Source organism: Megachile rotundata, chromosome 8 (genome assembly GCF_050947335.1).
Source record: "Megachile rotundata isolate GNS110a chromosome 8, iyMegRotu1, whole genome shotgun sequence".
Lineage (NCBI taxonomy): Eukaryota > Metazoa > Arthropoda > Insecta > Hymenoptera > Megachilidae > Megachile > Megachile rotundata.
This window is the reverse complement of record NC_134990.1, coordinates 9,898,302-9,919,081: the sequence shown is the minus strand read 5'-3', so window position 1 is coordinate 9,919,081 and position 20,780 is coordinate 9,898,302. Positions and strand designations below refer to the sequence as shown.

Sequence of the window (20,780 nt, the reverse complement as noted above, 5' to 3'; positions counted from 1 at the left end):
AAATTTATAATTTCTCGAATCCCCAATTTGTAATTTTACTCAAAATTCCAGATTCCTAAATTTTCAAGTTTGTGAAATTATTGAATTTTTACATTTCTGAAATCCACATGTTTTCACATTTTTTAAACTCCTAAATTTACAAATTGATGTATATTCAAGTTCACATATTTTCGAATGTTCAGATTTGTAGATCCTAATTTTTTAAATTCACCAATTTGCAAATCTCAATTTTCAAAATTCACCAATTTGCAAATCTCAATTTTAAAAATTCACCAATTTGCAAATCTCAATTTTCAAAATTCACCAATTTGCAAATCTCAATTTTCAAAATTCACCAATTTGCAAATCTCAATTTTCAAAATTCACCAATTTGCAAATCTCAATTTTCAAAATTCACCAATTTGCAAATTTCAATTTTCAAAATTCACCAATTTGCAAATCTCAATTTTCAAAATTCACCAATTTGCAAATTTAAATATTCAAAATTCACCAATTTGCAAATTCTTAAATTTTTATAATTCTAAATTCTCAAATCTTTAAACATCTCAAATGCATAAATTTACTCATGTAGAGAAATAAAAATTTATATATTTTCAAATTTCTGTATTTTTAAATTTATTTACTTGAAATTTCTACTGAATTTATACTTTATGCAATACTATATACTTTATACTTGATGTAATTAATATTCACTCTTCCTAATTAGATCTTCATTATCATAAAACTGTGATTACAATAGAATTAAGGATACAATAAAAATTTTGATTAAAATATATTTCAATAATAATCGCGAAGTTAAGATATTTCAAAATATAATTCAAGGTATTAAGATGTTAAAAAACTCTGATCAAAATATATTTCAAGACATCAAGATGATAAAATACTTTAATTAATATACAATTTATGATATCAAGATGTTAAAATTGATCAAAATACAAACACAAGATATGAAGATGATAAAATACTTAATTTGAAATATAAATCAAGATATCAGAATGTCAAAATTGATCAAAATATAATTCAAGATATCAAGATGATAAAATACTTCAATTAAAACATTATTCAAGATGCCAAGATGGAAAGTTTAATCAAAACATAAATCAAGATGATAAGATATCAAGCAACTTTGATCAAAATGTAATTCAAGATGGTATAAACTTTAATTAAAGTATAAATCATGATGGTAAGGTATCCAAAATATTTGAGGTAAATGTAGTTCAGTGTATCGAGACGATCGAATACTTTCATTGAAATATAAGACAAGATGTTAAGATATTGAAAAAATTTGCTCAAAATGTAATTCAATATACCGAGATGTTCAAATACTGTAATTAAAATATAACTCAAGATGTCGAGGTGTAAAGATAGTAAAAAGACGATGATTAAAATATAAATCAATACGTCAAGATGTTAACGTATCACAAAATTTTCATGAAAGTATAATTCAAGAGGTTAAGGTATAAAAATACTCTGGTTAAAATATATATCAATACGTCAAGATGTTAACGTATGACACAATTTTCATGAAGGTATAATTCAAGAGGTTAGGGTATAAAAATACTCTGATTAAAATATACATCAATATGTCAAGATGACACAAAATATTCAGCAAAGTATAATACAAGACGATAGTACAGCAAAAAGTTCTAGTCAAAATATGAATTAATATGTCAAGATGTTGAGATACCATAAAATTTTGAGGGAGATATAATTCAAGATGTGGGAACATCAACAAGGTTTAATCAAAGTATGAATCAATATGTCAAGATGTTAAGATACCATAAAATTTTGAGGGAGATATAATTCAAGATGTGGGAACATCAACAAGGTTTAATCAAAATATGAATCAATATGTCAAGATGTTAACATTTGAAATTCCTATCAAAATATAGTTTAAGATATGAGTATATGAAAAAGCGTTAATCAGAATGTAAATAAATATGTCAAGATGTTAAGATATTACAAAGTTTTTAATATAGTATAATTCAAGATGTGAACTGACACATGAAAATGTTCTGACCAAGGATAATCAAGGTGGAAAGAGGTAATTCATTTGGGTAAATTTTATCTAGAACCACTTTGATAATCCACCAAAACTTACTAGAATACAGCTTCATCAAACCACCAAAAGGTACTGGAATTCAGCACCAATAAATCACCAAGAGACTACAACATAGTTGCACCAATCCACCAAATCATCAAGAGATACTGCAATCCAGTTGCATCAAACCACCAATGGATACTGCAACTTAGGTCCACAAATCCACCAAGAGATGTAAAAGTCAGTCCCACAAAACCATCAGAAGATTGCATCTTAGCTTCATCAAACCACCAATGGATACTGCAACTTAGGTCCACCAATCCACCAAGAGATGTAAAAGTCAGTCCCACAAAATCATCAGAAGATTGCATCTTAGCTTCATCAAATCACCAAGAGATATTATACCAAACCACCAAGAGATGCTTTAATCCACCTCCAAATTCTCCAAACAACTAAAAGACTGCAACCTCTGCTAATCTATCAAGAGGCACTGCAATCCTCATCTACCAAACTACCAAGAGACTGCAACCTAGCTCCAACAAGCCACTAAGAAACTGCAACCCAGGTCTACCAATCCACCAAGAGATAATGCAACTCAGCTTCATCAAACTACCAAAAGACTGCAACCAAGTCTAATTAATCCATCAGAAGACTACGAACCACCAGGGGACTGCAATTCAGCTCTACCAATCCACCAAAAAATTGCAAACTACCAAGAGGTCGTACAACCTAGTTCCATCAAGCCACTAAGAAAATGCAACCCAGCTCTACCAATTCACCAAGAGATAATGTAATTCAGCTTCATTAAACCACCAAAAGACTGCAACCCAGTCTAATTAATCCATCAGAAGACTACGAACCACCAGGAGACTGCAACTCAGTTCTACCAATCCACCAAAAGATTGCAAACCACCAAGAGGTCCTACAACCTAGCTCCATCAAGCCACTAAGAAACCCAGGTCTACCAAACCACTAAGAGACTGCAATCCAACTTTATCAAACCACCAAAAGAATGCAAACGACCAAGAGGCAACAAGCTCACAAATTCACCAAGATACCACAACCCAGCTCACGAAACCAAATGACTACAACTAATCTCCACCCACAAAATCCCCTCAGGTCAAATGATACTTCCTCTTACAAAGCTTCCTCAACTTCTCAATCCCCGCGCTCCGATTATACCCATACTCCGTTTCCCACGCGTCCATCAGCAAATTATAATACCTAACCTTATCAAAAAAGCCCAAATACCGAAACGTATTAGGCGTCGGAAAGATCCTCTCAAAGTTCCCCGTCTGCGCCACCTCATCTTCATGCCTGATGAGCACCCTCACATCGTCCGGCGTCAGCTTCTTCAGAATCGTCCTCATGTACTCCTTCCTCTTCATCTTCGAGTGAACATACTGCTTCTGTCTGTCCTTCCAAGTCAGCACTCCAGGATACAGTTGTCGATTGTAGCAAACACCATGCTGCTTGCAGATGAGTCTCAGAAGCCTCAACTCCTTGTCGCTCAGCAGGTCGGGCACATGGAAACCGACCAGGTTCAAGTAGTCCTTGGCCAGCTGACCTTTCACCAGCTCGCAAAGTGGTGTATCAGGCTCCATCGATGGGAAATCGTTCACCTCCAGCAGCCAGGGTCGGTATTGCTTGTCCAGAAGGACGTCGAAGCCGAACAGCTGATAAAAATTGTACGGCGACATCGAAGTCTTCTTCCAGGCGGTAAACATGGCCGCCTCGGCAGATATCACCGTCTTTATCGCGATGTCGCGGATTCTGCTCCATAGTTCCAGGGTGTTCACGTTCTCCATGCTGGATAAATACTTCCACAGGCATCGCAGGGACCACATGTTGCCCTTGCACGAATCGGGGTCGTCGTTCGGCTGGAAGTTAGGGCTGAATTTGTTCACGCTGGTGTTTGTCAAGTGCATGAATCGGTTGGAGAGGGTTGTGACGTCGTTGGCGTACTTTACGGTGGCTAGGCGGACTAGGCCTTCCTTGTAGAGGTAGATGCGGAGGGGGTCGATGCTGGTTAGGAGCACGTATAGGCGGATGTCGAATTTTATTCCGTTGAGGAGGTGCGGTCTGGAAGGGAGTTTTAGGTGGGAAGTCAGGTTGGGAGTTTTAGGTGGGAAGTTAGGTTGGGAGTTTTAGGTGGGAAGTTAGGTTGGGAGTTTTAGGTGGGAAGTTAGTTGGGGAGTTTTGGTGGGAATGGGTGAGGTGTAATTTCTTCAGGAATATTTTTAGTAGATTGATTTGGTTAGTGTATGGATTGAAGAGGTTGGGGGTTTAATGGTAAGTGGTGGAATATTAGGCTATTCTGCAATTTTACTGGATTTGTTTAGGTGGTTTAATGGTAAGTGGTGCAATGCTAAGTTATTCTGTGATTTTACTGGATTTGTTTGGGGGGTTTAATGGTAAGTGGTGGAATATTAGGTTATTCTGCAATTTTACTGGATTTGTTTAGGCGGTTTAATGGTAAGTGGTGCAATGCTAAGTTATTCTGTGATTTTACTGGATTTGTTTGGGGGGTTTAATGGTAGGTGCTGGAATATTAGGTTATTCTGCAGTTTTACTGGATTTGTTTGAGAGGTCAATGGTAGGTGATGCAATGTTAGGTTATTCTGCAATTTTACTGGATTTGTTTGGGGGACAAATGGTGGGTGCAATGTTAAATTATTTTGCAAACTGAATGGGTTTGTTTGGAAGGTTTCATAGTGATTGATAAGATATTTAGAAATTGTTATACGGCTCGAGAGGTTTTATTTGTGGTTCATCAAGGTTTAAAAATGAGCAAATTAGTAAATCAGCGAATTAACAGTTTAGCTCATTTCCAAACGTCGAAATTAATGTCTTGAATTACGAATTTATGGATCTTCAAGTTTGCAAATAAGACAATTTATAAATTAGGAAATTAGCAAAGTAGCAAATTAGCAACTCAGAGAAGTAGCAAATCAACAAATTAGAAAATTTTCTAGATACCTATTTTCTAAAATTATGAATTCATGGATTAAAAATTTTTCAAAGTAGAAAATTTGTGAATTAGAAAATTAGTAAATTTCCAAGGCATTTAATTTCTGAAATTATAAATTTTTTAATTTCCAACTATCAAATTACTTAATTCCCAAAATTATAAATTGAAAAATTGAAAAATTGAAAAATTTTCAAATTTCAAACTTTGAAAATTTTCAGATGTCAAATCATTCAATTCTAATAATTACAATAACAATGATAAGTAATAATATTTTTTAATACTTTGAATTTTTATAGTAAAAGGCACTATGAGATGTTGGAATTCTATATTTTCTATGTTCAAACTATCACGTCCCTAAATTTCTCAATTTTCATATTTATAAATTTTTAAATTTCCATTTCTCTAAATTTTCAATTTTTTTGTTTCTATATTTTTAAGTTAATTAATTTTTAAATTCCTAGATTAATGCATTTATAAATTTCTACATTTAAAATTGAATAGTTGCGATTGTAAAATTGAATAATTGAAAAATTGTAAAACTGAAAATGGGATAATTGAAAATGGAATAATTGAAAAATTGAACAGCATCAAAATTGAAAAATTGAAAAATGAAATAAGTGAAAAATTGAGAAATGGAATGATTTAAAATTGAATAATGGAAAAATTGAACAGTGGCAAAATCGAACACTGAAAAGTGGAAAAATTGCAAAGTTGAAGAACTGAGTTATTGAAGAACTGCAGAATTGAATAATCGAGAAATTGAAAATGGCAATGTCGAAAAATGGAAAAATTGAGAAATGGATAAGTTGAAAAATTGAACAATAAGAAATGGGAATGTTGAAAATTTGAAAAATTGAAAAACTGAGGAATTGAAGAATTGAAAAGCTAAATAATTGAAAGAATGAACAATCAAGAAATTGAAAACCGCAAAATTGAAAAATGTAAAAATTCATCTATAGAAAAGTTGAAAAATAGTAAAATTGAAACCTAAAAAATGGGAAAATTGAAAAATAGTACTGAAAATTTGAAGAACTGAAAAAGTAAAAAATGAACACAACCTAAGTAACGTAGTTACTCCACAAACAAAACCTCTCCAAGCAAATAATTCAATTACAAGCCCCTCAATCAAACCCGTCTCATAATCGACCCACCTTATCATCCCCAAACAAAGCCTCCCCAAAACCCGCCTTTAAAAAAGCCCCCAAAAAACCCGCACCGAGCTAATCATCGCACCTGGAAATATACCGCTGCGCAACAAGCGGTTTCCGTTCGGGAATGTCCTGCAATCGAGTGACCAGCCTGATGCCGCTACCGGCGCATCCTGCCGGCGGTTTAACGATCCAAATCCCATCATTCCTCCTCATAAATTTCCTCAAGCTGTTCCTCTCCTCGGGCAGCACAAATGTCACCGGCATGTAATCGAAACTCTTGCTGCCGTATTTCGTCTTCATCCTCCTAAAGTTCGTCCACATCGCTATCTTGTCGCCCAACTGCACGCAGCTAGGGAAACAGCTCACCTTCGAGAACGCCTTGGTACTCTTCAGCTTCGTGTACGTCCGATTGCTGCACCAGGTGCCGCACCAATTACCCGTCGATCTACCGATCGTTCGGAATCCCGACTTCAGCACCGTGGACGCGATGATACGCGGCGTGTAATTACCGGTACGCAACCATAACAAGTGTCTGGAGATTTCTGCCGGCAATTTCGAGCCGTCCTGGTTCTTGAAAATAATGAACGGCGGGACGTGGGCGAACAGGCTCTTACGCACCGGCAGCTTCCACTTTTTCTCCGCGACCTCCTTCGTCCTTAAACGCACTCGCGCCTTCACGGACAATAAATGCTCGGTCATCTCCGTGTATTCGTACATTTCGTCGATCTTCCGGTAATCGCCCGATGACAGCGTGCTGCAACTCGTACAGGTACTCGCGTCGTGTCTCCTCTTCACAGTCGCCATTTTCTTTTCATGGTTCGCCTTCTTGAATCGTAGATTCGTCATTGTATATTTTAGGTGACTTGTGGATAGATGAACTTGGAATTTGATAGGTAGAGAGGTTAAATGAGAGGTAAAGTCTTTTGGTCGATTCGAGAAGTTTGATGTGGATCAGTTTTGACGCAGATTTCGCGGTGATTCTTGCATTATACTTGTCGATTTCGAGATTTGTCATTACTAAGTGCGGTAGACTTGGAATTTGAAGGGTTGAGCCGAAAATGTGGGGAGGTTAAGATTGAGAGGTGAAGTTTGCGTTTTGCTTCATTCGAGAAGTTGGCTGTTGTGGATGGAGTCTGAAGTTTGACGCTGTTTTGTGTTCATTCTTGCATTGTTCTTGTTCATTTAGAGATTTGTTTGATGTTCCCAGTGGCTGTATTATGGACGAATGTATTTGGAACTTGATAGGTTAGATAAAAAATATGGGAGAGGTTTAAGATTGCAAAAGTGAAGTTTGTGGTTCAAGAAGTCATCTCTTGTGAATCAAGTCTGAAGGTAGTCTGACGCTGTTTTCGTGAATCTTGCATTGTTCTTGTTTATTTAGAGATTTGTCGTTGTCTGATGTTCCAAGTGGCTGTATTATGGACGAATGTATGTGAAACTTGATAAGTTAGATCAAAAATGTGGGAAAAGTTTAAGATTGAAAAAGTGAAGTTTGTGGTTCAAGAAGTCATCTCTTGTGAATCAAGTCTGAAAGTAGTCTGACATTGTTTTCGTGAATCTTGTATTGTTCTTACAGATTTTAAGGTTTGTCATAGCTGAGTGTATAAATGGATTCCATTATGAACAAATAGATGTATTTAAAAGCTTGGGTTAAAAATACAGAAGAGATGAAGTTTGCGATTATGATTGCTTCGAGAAGTTGGCTCTTGTGTTCAAAACATCATGTTTGAAGGTTGTTTTATTTGACGCGAGATTTATTTTGAGTATGAAATATTGAAATGTTTGAATTGTCTTCAGTAAGTGAAGATAATTTACAAAGCTTTTGCAAGCTTTTGCAAGACTTTATTAGTTTGTTAGGTGAACTCTTCAAAGTTTGAAGAGGTTTGATGAAGTTTAGGTATGATCTTCGTATGAATCTTAAATGTTTCAGATTGTGTAGGATTAATTTTAATACTCTAGTTTGTTTTAGGTTAAAATAAAAAGTTTGTTCATTACTTCTTTTTGTAGTATTAATTTTTATATTAATTAATTAATTTAGATTATTAGATTAATTATTCTGATATAGAATTGATTGATCTGATATTTTAATTATTATTTTAATTTTTCAATTTAACATTTTAATTAGCATGTTAATATTTTAGTTGGATTTTTTGACTGATATTAAACAATTAGTTACTAAATTTGTTTATGCTAACATTTTAATCATCATTTGATATTTTAAGTGCTATTGCAGTTTTTTAATTTTGCATTTTTATAAAACATTTTAAACACACGACTTAATATTTTAATTTAGGAATTTAGAAATTAAATTGACATCATGATTTCTTAATTTTATATTAATTCATTTAGACATCATAATTATTTGTTCATTTATTATAATTATATTTATTCATTTATTCAGACATTTTATAATTGTTTCTATAATCCAAGATTTAATTAAAAATTTGAGATTTAATTAATATTTTATTCTACTATTTTAACAAAATATTTTAATCTCACAGGATAAATACAATTAAATAATAGTTAACAAGTCGAGATTAAATATTCCATCTAAAATAACTTTCACAATATTTCTCCTTTATTACTGACATTAGAAATAACAATTTTTTATCATTACATAACAGTCTTCTCCATCATTACAAAAATGTATTAAAAAGAAACCTTCATTTTTCCAATTCATAACTGAAAATAAAAACAAAAAAAACATTCTTCAAATTCATCACTTTTACTTCATCTTCCAGGGATTGAAAAAGTATAAAGAAATACACTGTTAAAAAAACAGTTAGAAAATCGCTTTATATAGCAAACATTTTATAATAAACGATACACACTAGCAACAAAAAAAAGTTGCATTTTCGATTACACTTTTGACAAATAAAGGAAGAATACATTTCTAGTTTAAAGTATCCTTGGCTCCAATCATTATACATATTCATTAATTTATATTGTACATAAGGCATCGTTGTTTGATAACAGTTATTATTAATTTCATACAGGAACAATGGTTATTAACTATAATTTCATATATACCTATTTCCTTAAATTATACGTCCTTCGAGTGTTTATCAAATTTTTGCAACAACAAATTTTAATAAACACTGTATCATTCTAATCTGTCTTTTAATTGTATTGTTATTCGGTGACGTCATCGCTGCCGCACTAATTCTTACAAATTATTTTAAAAAGCAAGGAATTAATGTTTGTACAAAATGTGGATGAAGGTATTTGGTTGTAGACAAATATGCACTTCGTGGAAAAGAAATTCAAAAATTTTAATCTAAAAAAAAAAGAATTAGTCAATGCTCAAAATTGTAATTAAATTAATGAATTTTCATTTAATGTATCAATTTTTAATTTTATCAATCTATCAATTATTAAATTAAATCAATGTATCAATTATTAAATCTAATTAATATATGAATTTTTAAATTAAATCAATGTATCAATTTTAAGTTAAATATCAATGAAAGTATCAATTTTATACAAAATCGATACATCGACTTTTATTATATCAATGCATCAATTTTAAATTAAATCAATTTATCAATTATGAAGTAAATCAGTCTCTCAATTTTAAATAATATATCAATGAAAGTATCAATTTTGTGTAAAATCAATATATCAATTTTTATTATAACAATACATCAATTTTAAATTAAATTAATTTATCAATTTTTTATTATGTCAATGCATCAATTTCAAATTAAATCAATTTATCAATTATGAAGTAAATCAGTCTCTCAATTTTAAATAATGTATCAATGAAAGTATCAATTTTGTGTAAAATCAATATATCAATTTTTATTATGACAATACATCAATTTTAAATTAAATTAATTTATCAATTATGAAGTAAATCAATCTATCAATTTTTTATTATGTATCAATGAAAGTATCAATTTTATATAAAATCAATATATAAATTTTTTATTATATCAATGCATCAATTTAAAATTAAATCAATTTATCAATTATGAAGTAAATCAATCTATCAATTTCAAATTATATATTAATGAAAGTATCAATTTTATATAAAATCAATATATCAATTTTTCATTATATCAATGCATCAATTTTAATAAAATCAATTTATCAATTAAAACTCATATCAATGTACCAATTCACAGAAAATCAATCTATCAATTTTAAACTAAATCAACATACCAATGTTAAGTTAAATCAATTAAAAAAAATCAATACACTAATTTTAAATTAAATTGTCCCAAAAACTAAACCAATATATCAATTTTTAATGAAAATGTACCAATATTAAACTAAATCAATTCACCAATTTTAAACAAAATCTATCAATAAAATCGATACATCAATAAATGAAATTTCAAAGTAAAACCTACCACAAATTTTAGCACAGGGTGTCACATATTCTTAATTTCTTAACCTTTTTGCACTATTCATTTCTATCAATCCAATCAAGCTCACAAACTTAAAAAATTAGTACGTTACCAAGCACAAACCTATCAAAATTCAAAGTGCAAAAAATGTGACCACAAAAGTAAACAAACAAAATCCCGTGTAAATCAAACATAATCCAACTTAACCAAAAAAACTAAAAAACGCTCGTTGTAAAGTGCTTTATTAGTCCAAAATAATCGATACAATGACGCATCTCACAACCTCGGCGCGGCAGGAGAAACCCGACATCTCATATACGTTGTACAATTGCATACAAAAGAAAAAAAAAAAATGAAGAAAGGCTTCACACTTTGATCGCTTAGGTCCCGAACTCCCATGACGAGAAGCTACGGCTCCAAATGAAACTTACTCTCGCACAGTTCCTGCAACCTGGATATCCCCCTTTCCCTATTCTCCCCATACTGCATCTCCCACGCGTCGAACAGCATATTGTAGTACCTTGGAATCTCAAAGTACTGCAGGTACTTGTGGCTAGTGGACGTAGGAAATATTTTCTCGAACCTATCCATCTGCGTCAGCTCATCCTCATAAAGAATCAGTTGTCTAACATCATCGGGCGTCAGATCCTCGATGATGTCCTCCAGATACTCGTCCCTGTCCCTAAGATTAGCGTACAAGGACTGCTTGTCCCATTCCTGAAGGCTGAGCGCCGTCCTGTACAGTCTGCAATCGTGACACACCCTGTTGAGCTGATAGCTCTTCGCCACCTTCTCGGTATCCTCGCTGGACAAGGTATTCGGCAGCTGAAAGCCCGCCATATTGAACACGTTCCTGATGAGTGGTCCCTTGATCGCGGTGTCCAGCGGCGAGGACGTCTGCAGCGAGGGCGAGATGTTCACCTCCAGCAGCCAAGGCTTGAGGTCCTCGTCCAGGAGTATGTCGAAGCCGAAGAGCTCGTAGCAACAGTAACGGGACATCACGTTGGCAGTGGTCAGACTATTGATGGACGATTCACCGGCTATGATCGTCTTGACGACGATGTCCTTCATGGACGCCCACAGGTTCGACACGTTCACGTGCTCCCTCTCCAGATAAGACCACAGGGACTTGAGGGACCACTTGTGGCCCGAACACGCGTCCACGCAGTCGTTGTTGGTGTACGTGGAGTTGGTCTTGTTGATGCTGTAGTTGGTCAGGTGCATGAAACGGTCGCTGAGGTAGTTGATGTCGTCGTTGTACTTGACGGAGGCGAACCGGACCAGCCCGTCCGGGTAGATGTACACTTTGAGCGGGTTGAAGCTGGTGACCAGGACGTAGAGCCGCAGGTCGAACTTGGCCCCGCTGATCAGTCTGGGCCTGGACAGGTACCGTTGCACGATCACGGCGCGTTTCTTTGGTATCTGGGACCAGCGGTGCACCACCTTGATGCCGCTGCCCCTGGCCGACGCGGGCGGCTTCAGTATCCACTTCTCCTTGTGGCCGGACTTCTTCCACACTTGGCGGAAGTAGAAGAGGTCCTGCGGCAGCACGTAGGTCATCGGGACGAAGTCGAACTCCCGAACCTCGTGCTTTAACATCATCCTGCTGAGGTTGCGCCAGAGCTTGTCCTTCCGGCCGATCTGGAACGCGCCCGGGAAGTGATTGATCTTCTGCGTCTCCTTCAGCTCCTTGAAGCACACCGACTTCATGTACTTGCCCCAGGTGCCGCCCCACTCCTGGCACTTCTTCATCAGCCGATAACCTGAGTTGATCAAGGTACGACGTACGATTAACGGTGTGATCGTGCTCAAACGCCATTTCAGGTGTCTGGTTACTTCGTACGGCAGTATCGGCCCTTTGCTGTCGAACGACTGGAACATGATGTAAGGCGGCACGTTCGAAAATAGGCTACTCCTGAACGGCATTTTGCAGCGCTTGTCGCCACCGGACACCAGCTGCTCGATCGTCAACAAACGTTGCTCGATGTTCACGTACGGCAGGATCTTCTCAATCTCGTCGTCCTCGTCGTCGACGCTGCTCGACATGCTCGCGATCTCGCGATGATTGTACGCGATTAAGTCCATCCCGGACACTCTGTAACATCTGCGGGCAAATATTACCGCGTTTAGCGGGCGACGATTACTCTTCGCGCACGGTTTCACCGCTGGATTTGCGATCATTTCATTACTTTTCGCGTAACGCATCTTCGGGTTAGGACGCTCTCGAGATATCGACTTTTGACAATCGACGACTTTCATGCGGATACACTTTCGTACCTACGTTTTTTACGTTTTATCTAATATTTTAATTTTCATTTTGAAGAGTGAATGTCATTTAAAAGTTCGAATTACCTACACGAGTACTGTATTTTTCGGTCTTTTTAGTATCCTACTTTTGAGAGCCATTAGTTAAACGACTTCCTTTACGGGACATGTACCGACATCGTTTTCGCGAAACGACGTTATTGAAATCGCAGCTTGTAGCGTCATTAATCGGCGATCGCGGTTAAATAGAGGCATTTAAGAAAGTGTACAGGGTATAAGCGCGTCGCGTAAATATTTATAAAACTCCAAACAACCTAAATGCGACTCGTTATCGCGTCGGACAAATTTTCTGGCGGCTTGATCACATACCTATTTAAATTATGCGAACGGCAGCTGTTAGCATCCTGTGATCGAAGTCACGCTATCTGCAACAGAAATTAATCATTTTATGCGTAATTTCGAGAATTATACGAGATCAATGTCGAGGATTATGTTACAAGATGAAAATTACGATTGTGCAGGCGGGTATTTTTACACGTTAAGTGTTACAGTAATTTCCATGTCTGGTTTAATGTAGGAGACGTCCGGGCTTGTAGTAATTAAGATGATTAATTATTGTGAGCACGGGTGATTGACTTTGATAATTGAGAACGAGTTTACGGTTCTTTTTTGTGTTCTGTGGGAGAAATTTCTGAGGTTTTAAATATGTATATTTTAATATTTTTGTAATTTTATTTTAATTTCTATACTTTTAGGTTTTTAGGATTTTTAAGTTTTTAAGGTGACAGATTTGAATATTTTTAAGTTTTTAGGTTTGCAGATATTTAGAGTTTTAGTATTTTAAGGTGTGAAGTTTTGAAATTTTTGAATTTTCTAATTTGAAAATTAATTTGTTGTATACAAAATTTATATACCAAATTCTAAAATTTCTGAATTCCCTAGTTTCTAAAGTTTGCAATTTCCTAATTCTCTAGTAACAAAATTCTCAACTGTGGTAATTACCTAGTTTTCAAACTGAAGAAATTAAAATATCCCTAGATTTCCAAAATTACAAACCTTTGAATTATCAATTTTCAGAATTTCTAATTGTCAAAATTGCCTAGTTTTGAAATTCTTCGATTTCCTAATTCCCTAGCGCTGAAATTCTTAAATATGATAATTATCTAGTTTTCAAATTAAAAAATTTAAAAATCCCTAGATTCCAAAATTACAAACGTTTAAATTACCAATTGCCAAAATTTTTAATTGTCAAAATTCCCTAGTTTTGAAATTCTGCAATTTTCTAATTCCCTAGTGCTGAAATTCTGCAATTTTTTAATTCCCTAGTGATAAAATTGTCAAATCTTGTAATTACCTAGTTTCCAAATTAAAAAATTAAAAAGACCCTAGATTCCCAAATTTACAAATCCTTCGATTATCAATTTTCAGAATTTTTAATAATCAAAATTCTATAGTTTTGAAATTCTCTAATTTCCTAATTCCCTAGTGACAAAATTCTCAAATGTGACGATTACCTAGTTTTCAAACTAAAAAATTGAAAAATCCCCAGATTCCAGAAATTACAAATCTTGAAATTACCAATTTTCAGAATTTCCCATTAGCAAAATCCCCTAGATTCGAATTTCTCCAATTCTTTAATTTTCTAGTGTTGAAAATTTCAAGTTACCAAATTCCCTAGTGTCGAAATTCTCAAACTTCCAAATTACCTAGTATCAAAATTCTAAAATTCCTTATTTACGTAGATCCAGAATTTTCAAATTTGCAAATCTCCAAATTTCTAAATTACTAAGTATTAATATATTAAATTTCCCTACAAGCTTAAAAAAAATGAATTTCCCTGCAATACTTCAAAGAAATAAATTTCCTTACAAGCTTAAAAGAAATAAATTTTCCTACAAGCTTAAAAATGATAAATTTTCCAGCAAGCTTAAAGGAAATAAATTTTCCTACAAGCTTAAAATAAATAAATTTCTGTGCAAGCTTGAAGAAAATAAATTTCCTTACAAGCTTAGAGAAGATAAATTTCCCTGCAAGCTTAAAAGAAATAAATTTTCATACAAGCTTATAGAAAAATAATTTTCCCAATAAGCTTAAAAAGAAAATATAAGTTTCCTTGCAAGCTCAGAAAAATAAATTTCCCTACAAGCTTAAAAATGATAAATTTTCCAGCAAGCTTAAAGGAAATAAATTTTCCTACAAGCTTAAAATAAATAAATTTCTGTGCAAGCTTGAAGAAAATAAATTTCCTTACAAGCTTAGAGAAGATAAATTTCCCTGCAAGCTTAAAATAAATAAATTTTCCTACAAGCTTAAAAATGATAAATTTTCCAGCAAGCTTAAATTTCACTGCAAGTTTGTAGGAAATAAATTTCTTCACGAGCTTAAAGAAGATAAATTTCCCTGCAAGCTTAAAAAAGATTCATTTCCCAACAATCTCACTTTTCCTACAAGTGTAAAAAAATGCACGCATAGAAAAAATAAATGTCCTTACGAGTATAAAAAAATAAATTTCCTTATAAGAATAATAATAAATTGCGAGCATACGAAGAACAAATTTCCTCGCAAGCATAAGAAATCTCCCTGCAAGCATAAAAAAATAAATATACCCCGAAGCGTAGAAGAATTTCTGGGAACCGAATCGGAGGGGTTAATGTTCTACCGATAGGATCGGATCGTGATCGGAGTCGCGTTAAATGATCGATCACGGACAGAGACGGCGATAAAAAGCGACAGCGGTGTAGAAAAAGAAGCGTAGTCATGTCGACTTCCGTGGCACGTACCGGTACGTTCCAGTTACGTAAAAAACGTCGTCGTTGTTGCGGGAAAGCTCGATGAAGAAATAAAAAGAGACGAAGAAGGAAGTAAGTGTCTCGGAGAGGCTTTTGATCGATCGCCGTTAACGAATAAACCTCTGATGATTGCTTGCAAATTTGAAGTGGCGCAATCATACGACGCCGATCTTTTACTTCGCCAGAAAAAACAGCTGCGCGCGTTATTACGGTTTTTGATCGAACGATGCAACGGGTGACCGGCAATTTAGGGCGCGAACGAACAAGGATTTAACGTAATGCGCGCGCATACTTTCAAATTATCAATCGAGTACGGGGGAATTTTGATCAAACTTTGTCGGTTATACACTTTGTGTGTGGGCTGATGGGACTGTTTGTGAGAAATGTTTGAAGGTACCGAGATTGCGGTTTGTGGAGGTGTGCATGTTTGCGGTGATGAATTTGGGGGATTCAGATTTATGGAGTAGTAGATGTTTAGATTTTTGGATTATTAAATTTTTAGACTTTCAGATTTTTAGATTTTTGGATTTTTAGATTGGTGGATTGTTAAATTTTTAGTCTTTTGGATTTTTAGATTTTCAGTCTTTTGGATTTTTGGATTTTTAGATTTTTAGATTGGTGGATTGTTAAATTTTTTGTCTTTTAGATTTTTGGATTTTTAGATTTTTAATCCTTTAGATTTTTGGATTTTTAGATTTTTGGATTTTTAGATTTTTAATCCTTTAGATTTTTGGATTTTTAGATTTTCAGTCTTTTAGATTTTTAGATTTTTAGATTTTCAGTCTTTTAGATTGGTGGATTTTTAGATTTTCAGTCTTTTAGATTAATGGATTGTTAGATTTTTAGTCTTTTAGATTGAAGGATTGTTAGATTTTCAGATTTCTAGGTTTCTACATTTATGGATTGTTAGATTTCTGGAATTTTAGATTCATGGATTCTTAGATATATGAATTTTTTGATTTTTAGATCTTTGAACTTATGGATTTTTAGATTTTTAGATTTTCAGTCCTTTAGATTTTTGAATTATTAGATTTTTAGTCTTTTAGATTTTTGGATTTTTAGAGTTTCAGTCTTTTAGATTGATGGATTGTTAGATTTTTAGTCTTTTAGATTGAAAGATTGTTAGATTTTCAGATTTCTAGGTTTCTACATTTATGGATTGTTAGATTTCTGGAATTTTAGATTCATGGATTCTTATATATATATGAATTTTTTGATTTTTAGATCTTTGAACTTATAGATTTTTAGATTAGTACATTTTGTAGATTTATGGATTTTTAGATTTTTAAGTTTTTAGATTCAGGGATTGTTAGAATTATGGATTTTTAGATTTTTTAATTTTTAGACTTGTTTCTGGATTATTAGATTTTTTTATCTTGAGAATGTTCGATTTTTAGATTCGTATAATCCCTCATTTTTGTATTTTTAGATTTCAGTAACTCAAGATTTAAAAATTTTAGATTTCTACATCTATAGATTTATAGATTTAAAAATTTTTATATCTTCAGATTTCTACATTTCTAGATTTCTATATCATCTGATCCATAGAAATCCCTAGATTCTTCAATCTCTACATTTATAGATCTTTAGATTCTTAAATTTTTATACTCCCAGATACTTAAATTATTAGATTTCTATTTCTCTAAATCGTTATATACCTACATCTCTATATCCCTAGATTCATACATGTATTCTTAAATTTCTAAATTTCCATATCTTTATATTTCCAAATTCTTACATCTTCCTATTTTGAAATCCTCATTATGATTATATAAATCTCCATTATTATTATTAGTATTACATTATTATTATAATAAAATATCCATGTTATGCATGTACTACAATATTAAATTACCAGTAATATAATACATAAATAGTAAAATTTTAAATAAAAGTATAAATTTCATTCACTACTCCTAATTCTACAAAATACTTTAATATTATTACAAAAATGAATCTCTCTTTTTATTTCTCCAGAATTGCATTATTTCCTCAAATATATATGTGTAATATTTAAAATTTGAATATCTTTATTATTCAATGATATGTATATAAATATTCATGATTAATTATTTGTATTTTCAATGAAACAGTCACTCATTCTTAATAATTACATTTTTCACTTTGTGTTAGTCATTGATATTTTGATAAAAATATCTACAACTTGTGAAATTTTCTATCTAAAGAACTATATGTACTTAAAAATACACTGCGTTAAATCTATCTAACATAAGTGATTTCTTAATAAGTGTCACTTAAGTTGAATGAGTTGCAATAAGTTTAAATAAATTTTAAGAAGTTTCAATCAGTTTGGATAAGCTTGAAAAGTACAAACCACTTGTTGATTATTATGAAATACAACCAGTTACAGCAATAAGTTTTTACTAATTTCCATACTTATATTAAAAGCAACGTCTAAGTGATTGATTTCAATATTATAGGATAATACGTTATTACTAACTATTGAAATTCGAATACTCATCAATTCTATAACATCAACAAAATTATTTAAGACAGAATTCAAATCCGAATAAAATCAAATATTTACTAATAAAATCAATAAAAACAAAAATTTACTGAACAAAGCAATTTACATATAAAGTTCTACCATATTTAAAATCTGCTGAGCTATTTAATTTTCTCTAACATATTTCTTGAACCTCGAACCGCAAATATTAACCTGTTACTAACTCCAAACACATAAGACCAACAACAATATAAATAATTAAAAAATAATCAGGAAATGGAAAGGAAAAAAACCAGGAAAACAAAATAACAAAAATTCAACTAGTATTAAAACAATCCGTTTATTGAATACGACGCGCGGTTTTAACAAAGAACACCGACTGTATCTTTACGTCTAAAAAAAAAAAATGGAAAACTGTCTCTTAAACATAACAAGTTATAATCTATATAATAATAATCATCTTACATTACGAGAACATAGTTATCTCAGGTACGGAATTGAACCCTATCACAGACGGTCACTTAAAGCTTCATCACCTATTATTTACATAGAATAATGAGAAAAAGGAAGTAGAACAACGCGAATGTACAAACTGCGTCTCTCAATCGAGACTCAACAATTATTCAACGTATGGAAGACAATGATTCGTCGTTTTCCCTCCAAAAATCTTCGTTTCACCAGGAAGGAATGGTACGTCCAAATGAATGAACAAACACCAAGGTCTCTTCATCACCAAGGTCTCCATACAGCGTTCGATTCGGTGGATTCTCCCGAAGAGCTGGCGACACTGACAGGACTCTGCGGCGGCGTGTAAACATTCTGCGGCACGTTGACCATCACGTTGGTCGCAGGACTAGCAGGAGCCACCTTCGTCTGATTCCCGGAGGAACTGTTTCCCGCAGGTCCTTCCAGCCTTCTCAAGCATCCGCCAAGATGTCTCATCAACTGCGCACCGGCGGCGGGATGAACCGCGGCGGCCACAGGAGTCGACAGAAACGAGGACACTTCCTGTGCGCATTGCGTGAATCCTTCTCTGAATCTGTCCGCGTAGCTGTTCTCCGGCGTCAGGGTGAGTCTTCTGGCGTCTCTGAGGGTGTGGAGATGACGTACAGTCAATTCGAGAATATCGGCCTTCTCCAATTTGGCCACGTTCTCGCCCTCGGCCTGGAGAGCCGTCACCATCAGATCCTTGAGCTCGTCGAGGCAGCGGTTGATTCTTGCTCGCCTCTTCCGTTCTAACATCGGCTTCATCACCTTCCTGTACTGGTACGTCCTGGACACCGGCTCTTCGTATTCCATACCGGCCACAGGCGCGTAACTGGTCTGCGGTGCCATTTTTCTAGATTTACGGTCCACACTAGCCACTAGTCACAAGGGAATCGAGTGGACACGACGCGAAGATATTTAGAAGCGTTTGGTACTCGGAGTGCCGAGACTGCGTTCGCCACCGTGTATGCGACGGTTCTGGTCCCTGGTGGGGACCGACCGGGTACTTATACCTTCCAGGGGGAACCCCCACCCCGCCCCGGCCGGCCGAGAAGGGTGTCGGCGAACGACGGGGGACGAAGGGGGACGGAGACGCACGAGTGAACCCCGCTTAGCCAGCCAGCAGCCGGAGCGTATCGTGGGAAGCTCGCGGGCCGAACAGTTCCCACAGATCGGGGGCCTGTTCGGGCCCGGCACAGGTTCCGTACGAGTGTGTGTGCTCGAACGAGTGGCGCAGGGGGCCCCCTTCGCTGGTGTCGGCGCGCGGGAGAGGACCTTTTCGTGCACACCTGCACGAAACCAGAATGGGGATCGCGATGCTGCTCCCGCTGCCGAAGCGGCTACTATCCCTGCCTACTCCCTTCGGATGTAGCGGACAGATAGAGCGGGGCGAAGGGAACACACGGGAAAAAAGAAGCGGCCAGCACACGCCATGACGCGCGACCAGCACGAGGACGACCCGCGCAATACGCGACGAGACGCGCGCGTTACACTCTCTTCCGCTTCGTCTCTTTTAAACACCTCTGGGAGATTCTTCTGCGTTTTCACACCGGTTCTTTCATGATTTTATGGCAATTATTTTTTTTCGTTCTTTTAATTAGTGTTTCGCTTTTTATTTAGGGGGTAACAAGGATTTATTGCATTGTTATATTTTTCTGGAGTTTCACGTTTTAGAAGACTGGAGGATTATATTGTTGAGTGTTCTGGTTAGGATTTGATTAATTATTTTGGGGATGATAATTTTGATTTAATTAACATTTCTGGTGTTTGAGTCTTAAAGGAGACTTTGCAGGGAGAGTTTTCACAATATTTTTTCAACCAGATCTACCACCTATATGCTGAAAATTTATTTTCTTATCCAATTTCGAATACTTGTAACCTCTTGAAAATATGAAAAATAAATATAACAATCTACTGTGACTGTATTTGGAAATATTTGTCAAAAAATACCTAATGCGGTTTTCAACTGTTGTTCCGTTTAGTATGTTAACTCCTTGTACTATATTTGATTGGTGCGTCAAAATGAACTAATCATAGTAACAGTATTAAAATAGAGAAAGAAAGTTAAAATGTTATGACAATTTGGTATGATACAATCACTGACTATGCAGAGTGGATTTGAACTCCTAATAGAAGCTTTTTGAAAATTTGAGTAAAGTTGAACACAGCTGACGCACTTGTGCGTCACGAGTCAGACTCATTACAATAGGAGAGAGGGTTAAAAATGCAAGCCTCCACATTCTCAGAAATATAATAGT

At 34.7% G+C, this 20,780-nt stretch overlaps 3 protein-coding genes across 10 annotated transcripts in view; all 3 read right to left on the bottom strand.

Annotated features, from left to right (window-relative positions):
- Window positions 1-1,076: 1,076 nt before the first annotated feature.
- LOC100881014 (tubulin monoglutamylase TTLL4) lies at window positions 1,077-8,074 on the bottom strand. Its single transcript, XM_003701902.3, has 2 exons — window positions 6,246-8,074; window positions 1,077-4,123 (listed from the first exon to the last, which is right to left on the bottom strand). Exons 1-2 carry the CDS (start codon window positions 7,007-7,009, stop codon window positions 3,157-3,159), a joined length of 1,731 nt encoding a protein of 576 aa, XP_003701950.2. The 5' UTR covers window positions 7,010-8,074; the 3' UTR covers window positions 1,077-3,156.
- A 2,666-nt stretch (window positions 8,075-10,740) lies between these two features.
- LOC100881127 (tubulin monoglutamylase TTLL4) overlaps window positions 10,741-20,780 on the bottom strand; it is a 302,465-nt gene continuing 292,425 nt past the window's right edge. For all 8 annotated transcript variants that reach the window (XM_076534078.1, XM_012282193.2, XM_076534081.1 and 5 more), the window contains 2 exons: window positions 13,150-13,205; window positions 10,741-12,619 (listed from right to left, as the gene is read on the bottom strand). In XM_076534078.1, coding sequence (XP_076390193.1) covers window positions 10,924-12,600 — 1,677 coding nt within the window. In that variant the 5' untranslated portion in view covers window positions 12,601-12,619; window positions 13,150-13,205 and the 3' untranslated portion in view covers window positions 10,741-10,923. The remainder of the gene's footprint in view (window positions 12,620-13,149; window positions 13,206-20,780) is intronic.
- On the bottom strand, window positions 18,358-19,523 carry LOC100882729 (enhancer of split mbeta protein). The gene has a single exon (XM_003701918.3). It carries the CDS (start codon window positions 19,369-19,371, stop codon window positions 18,766-18,768), a length of 606 nt encoding a protein of 201 aa, XP_003701966.1. The 5' UTR covers window positions 19,372-19,523; the 3' UTR covers window positions 18,358-18,765.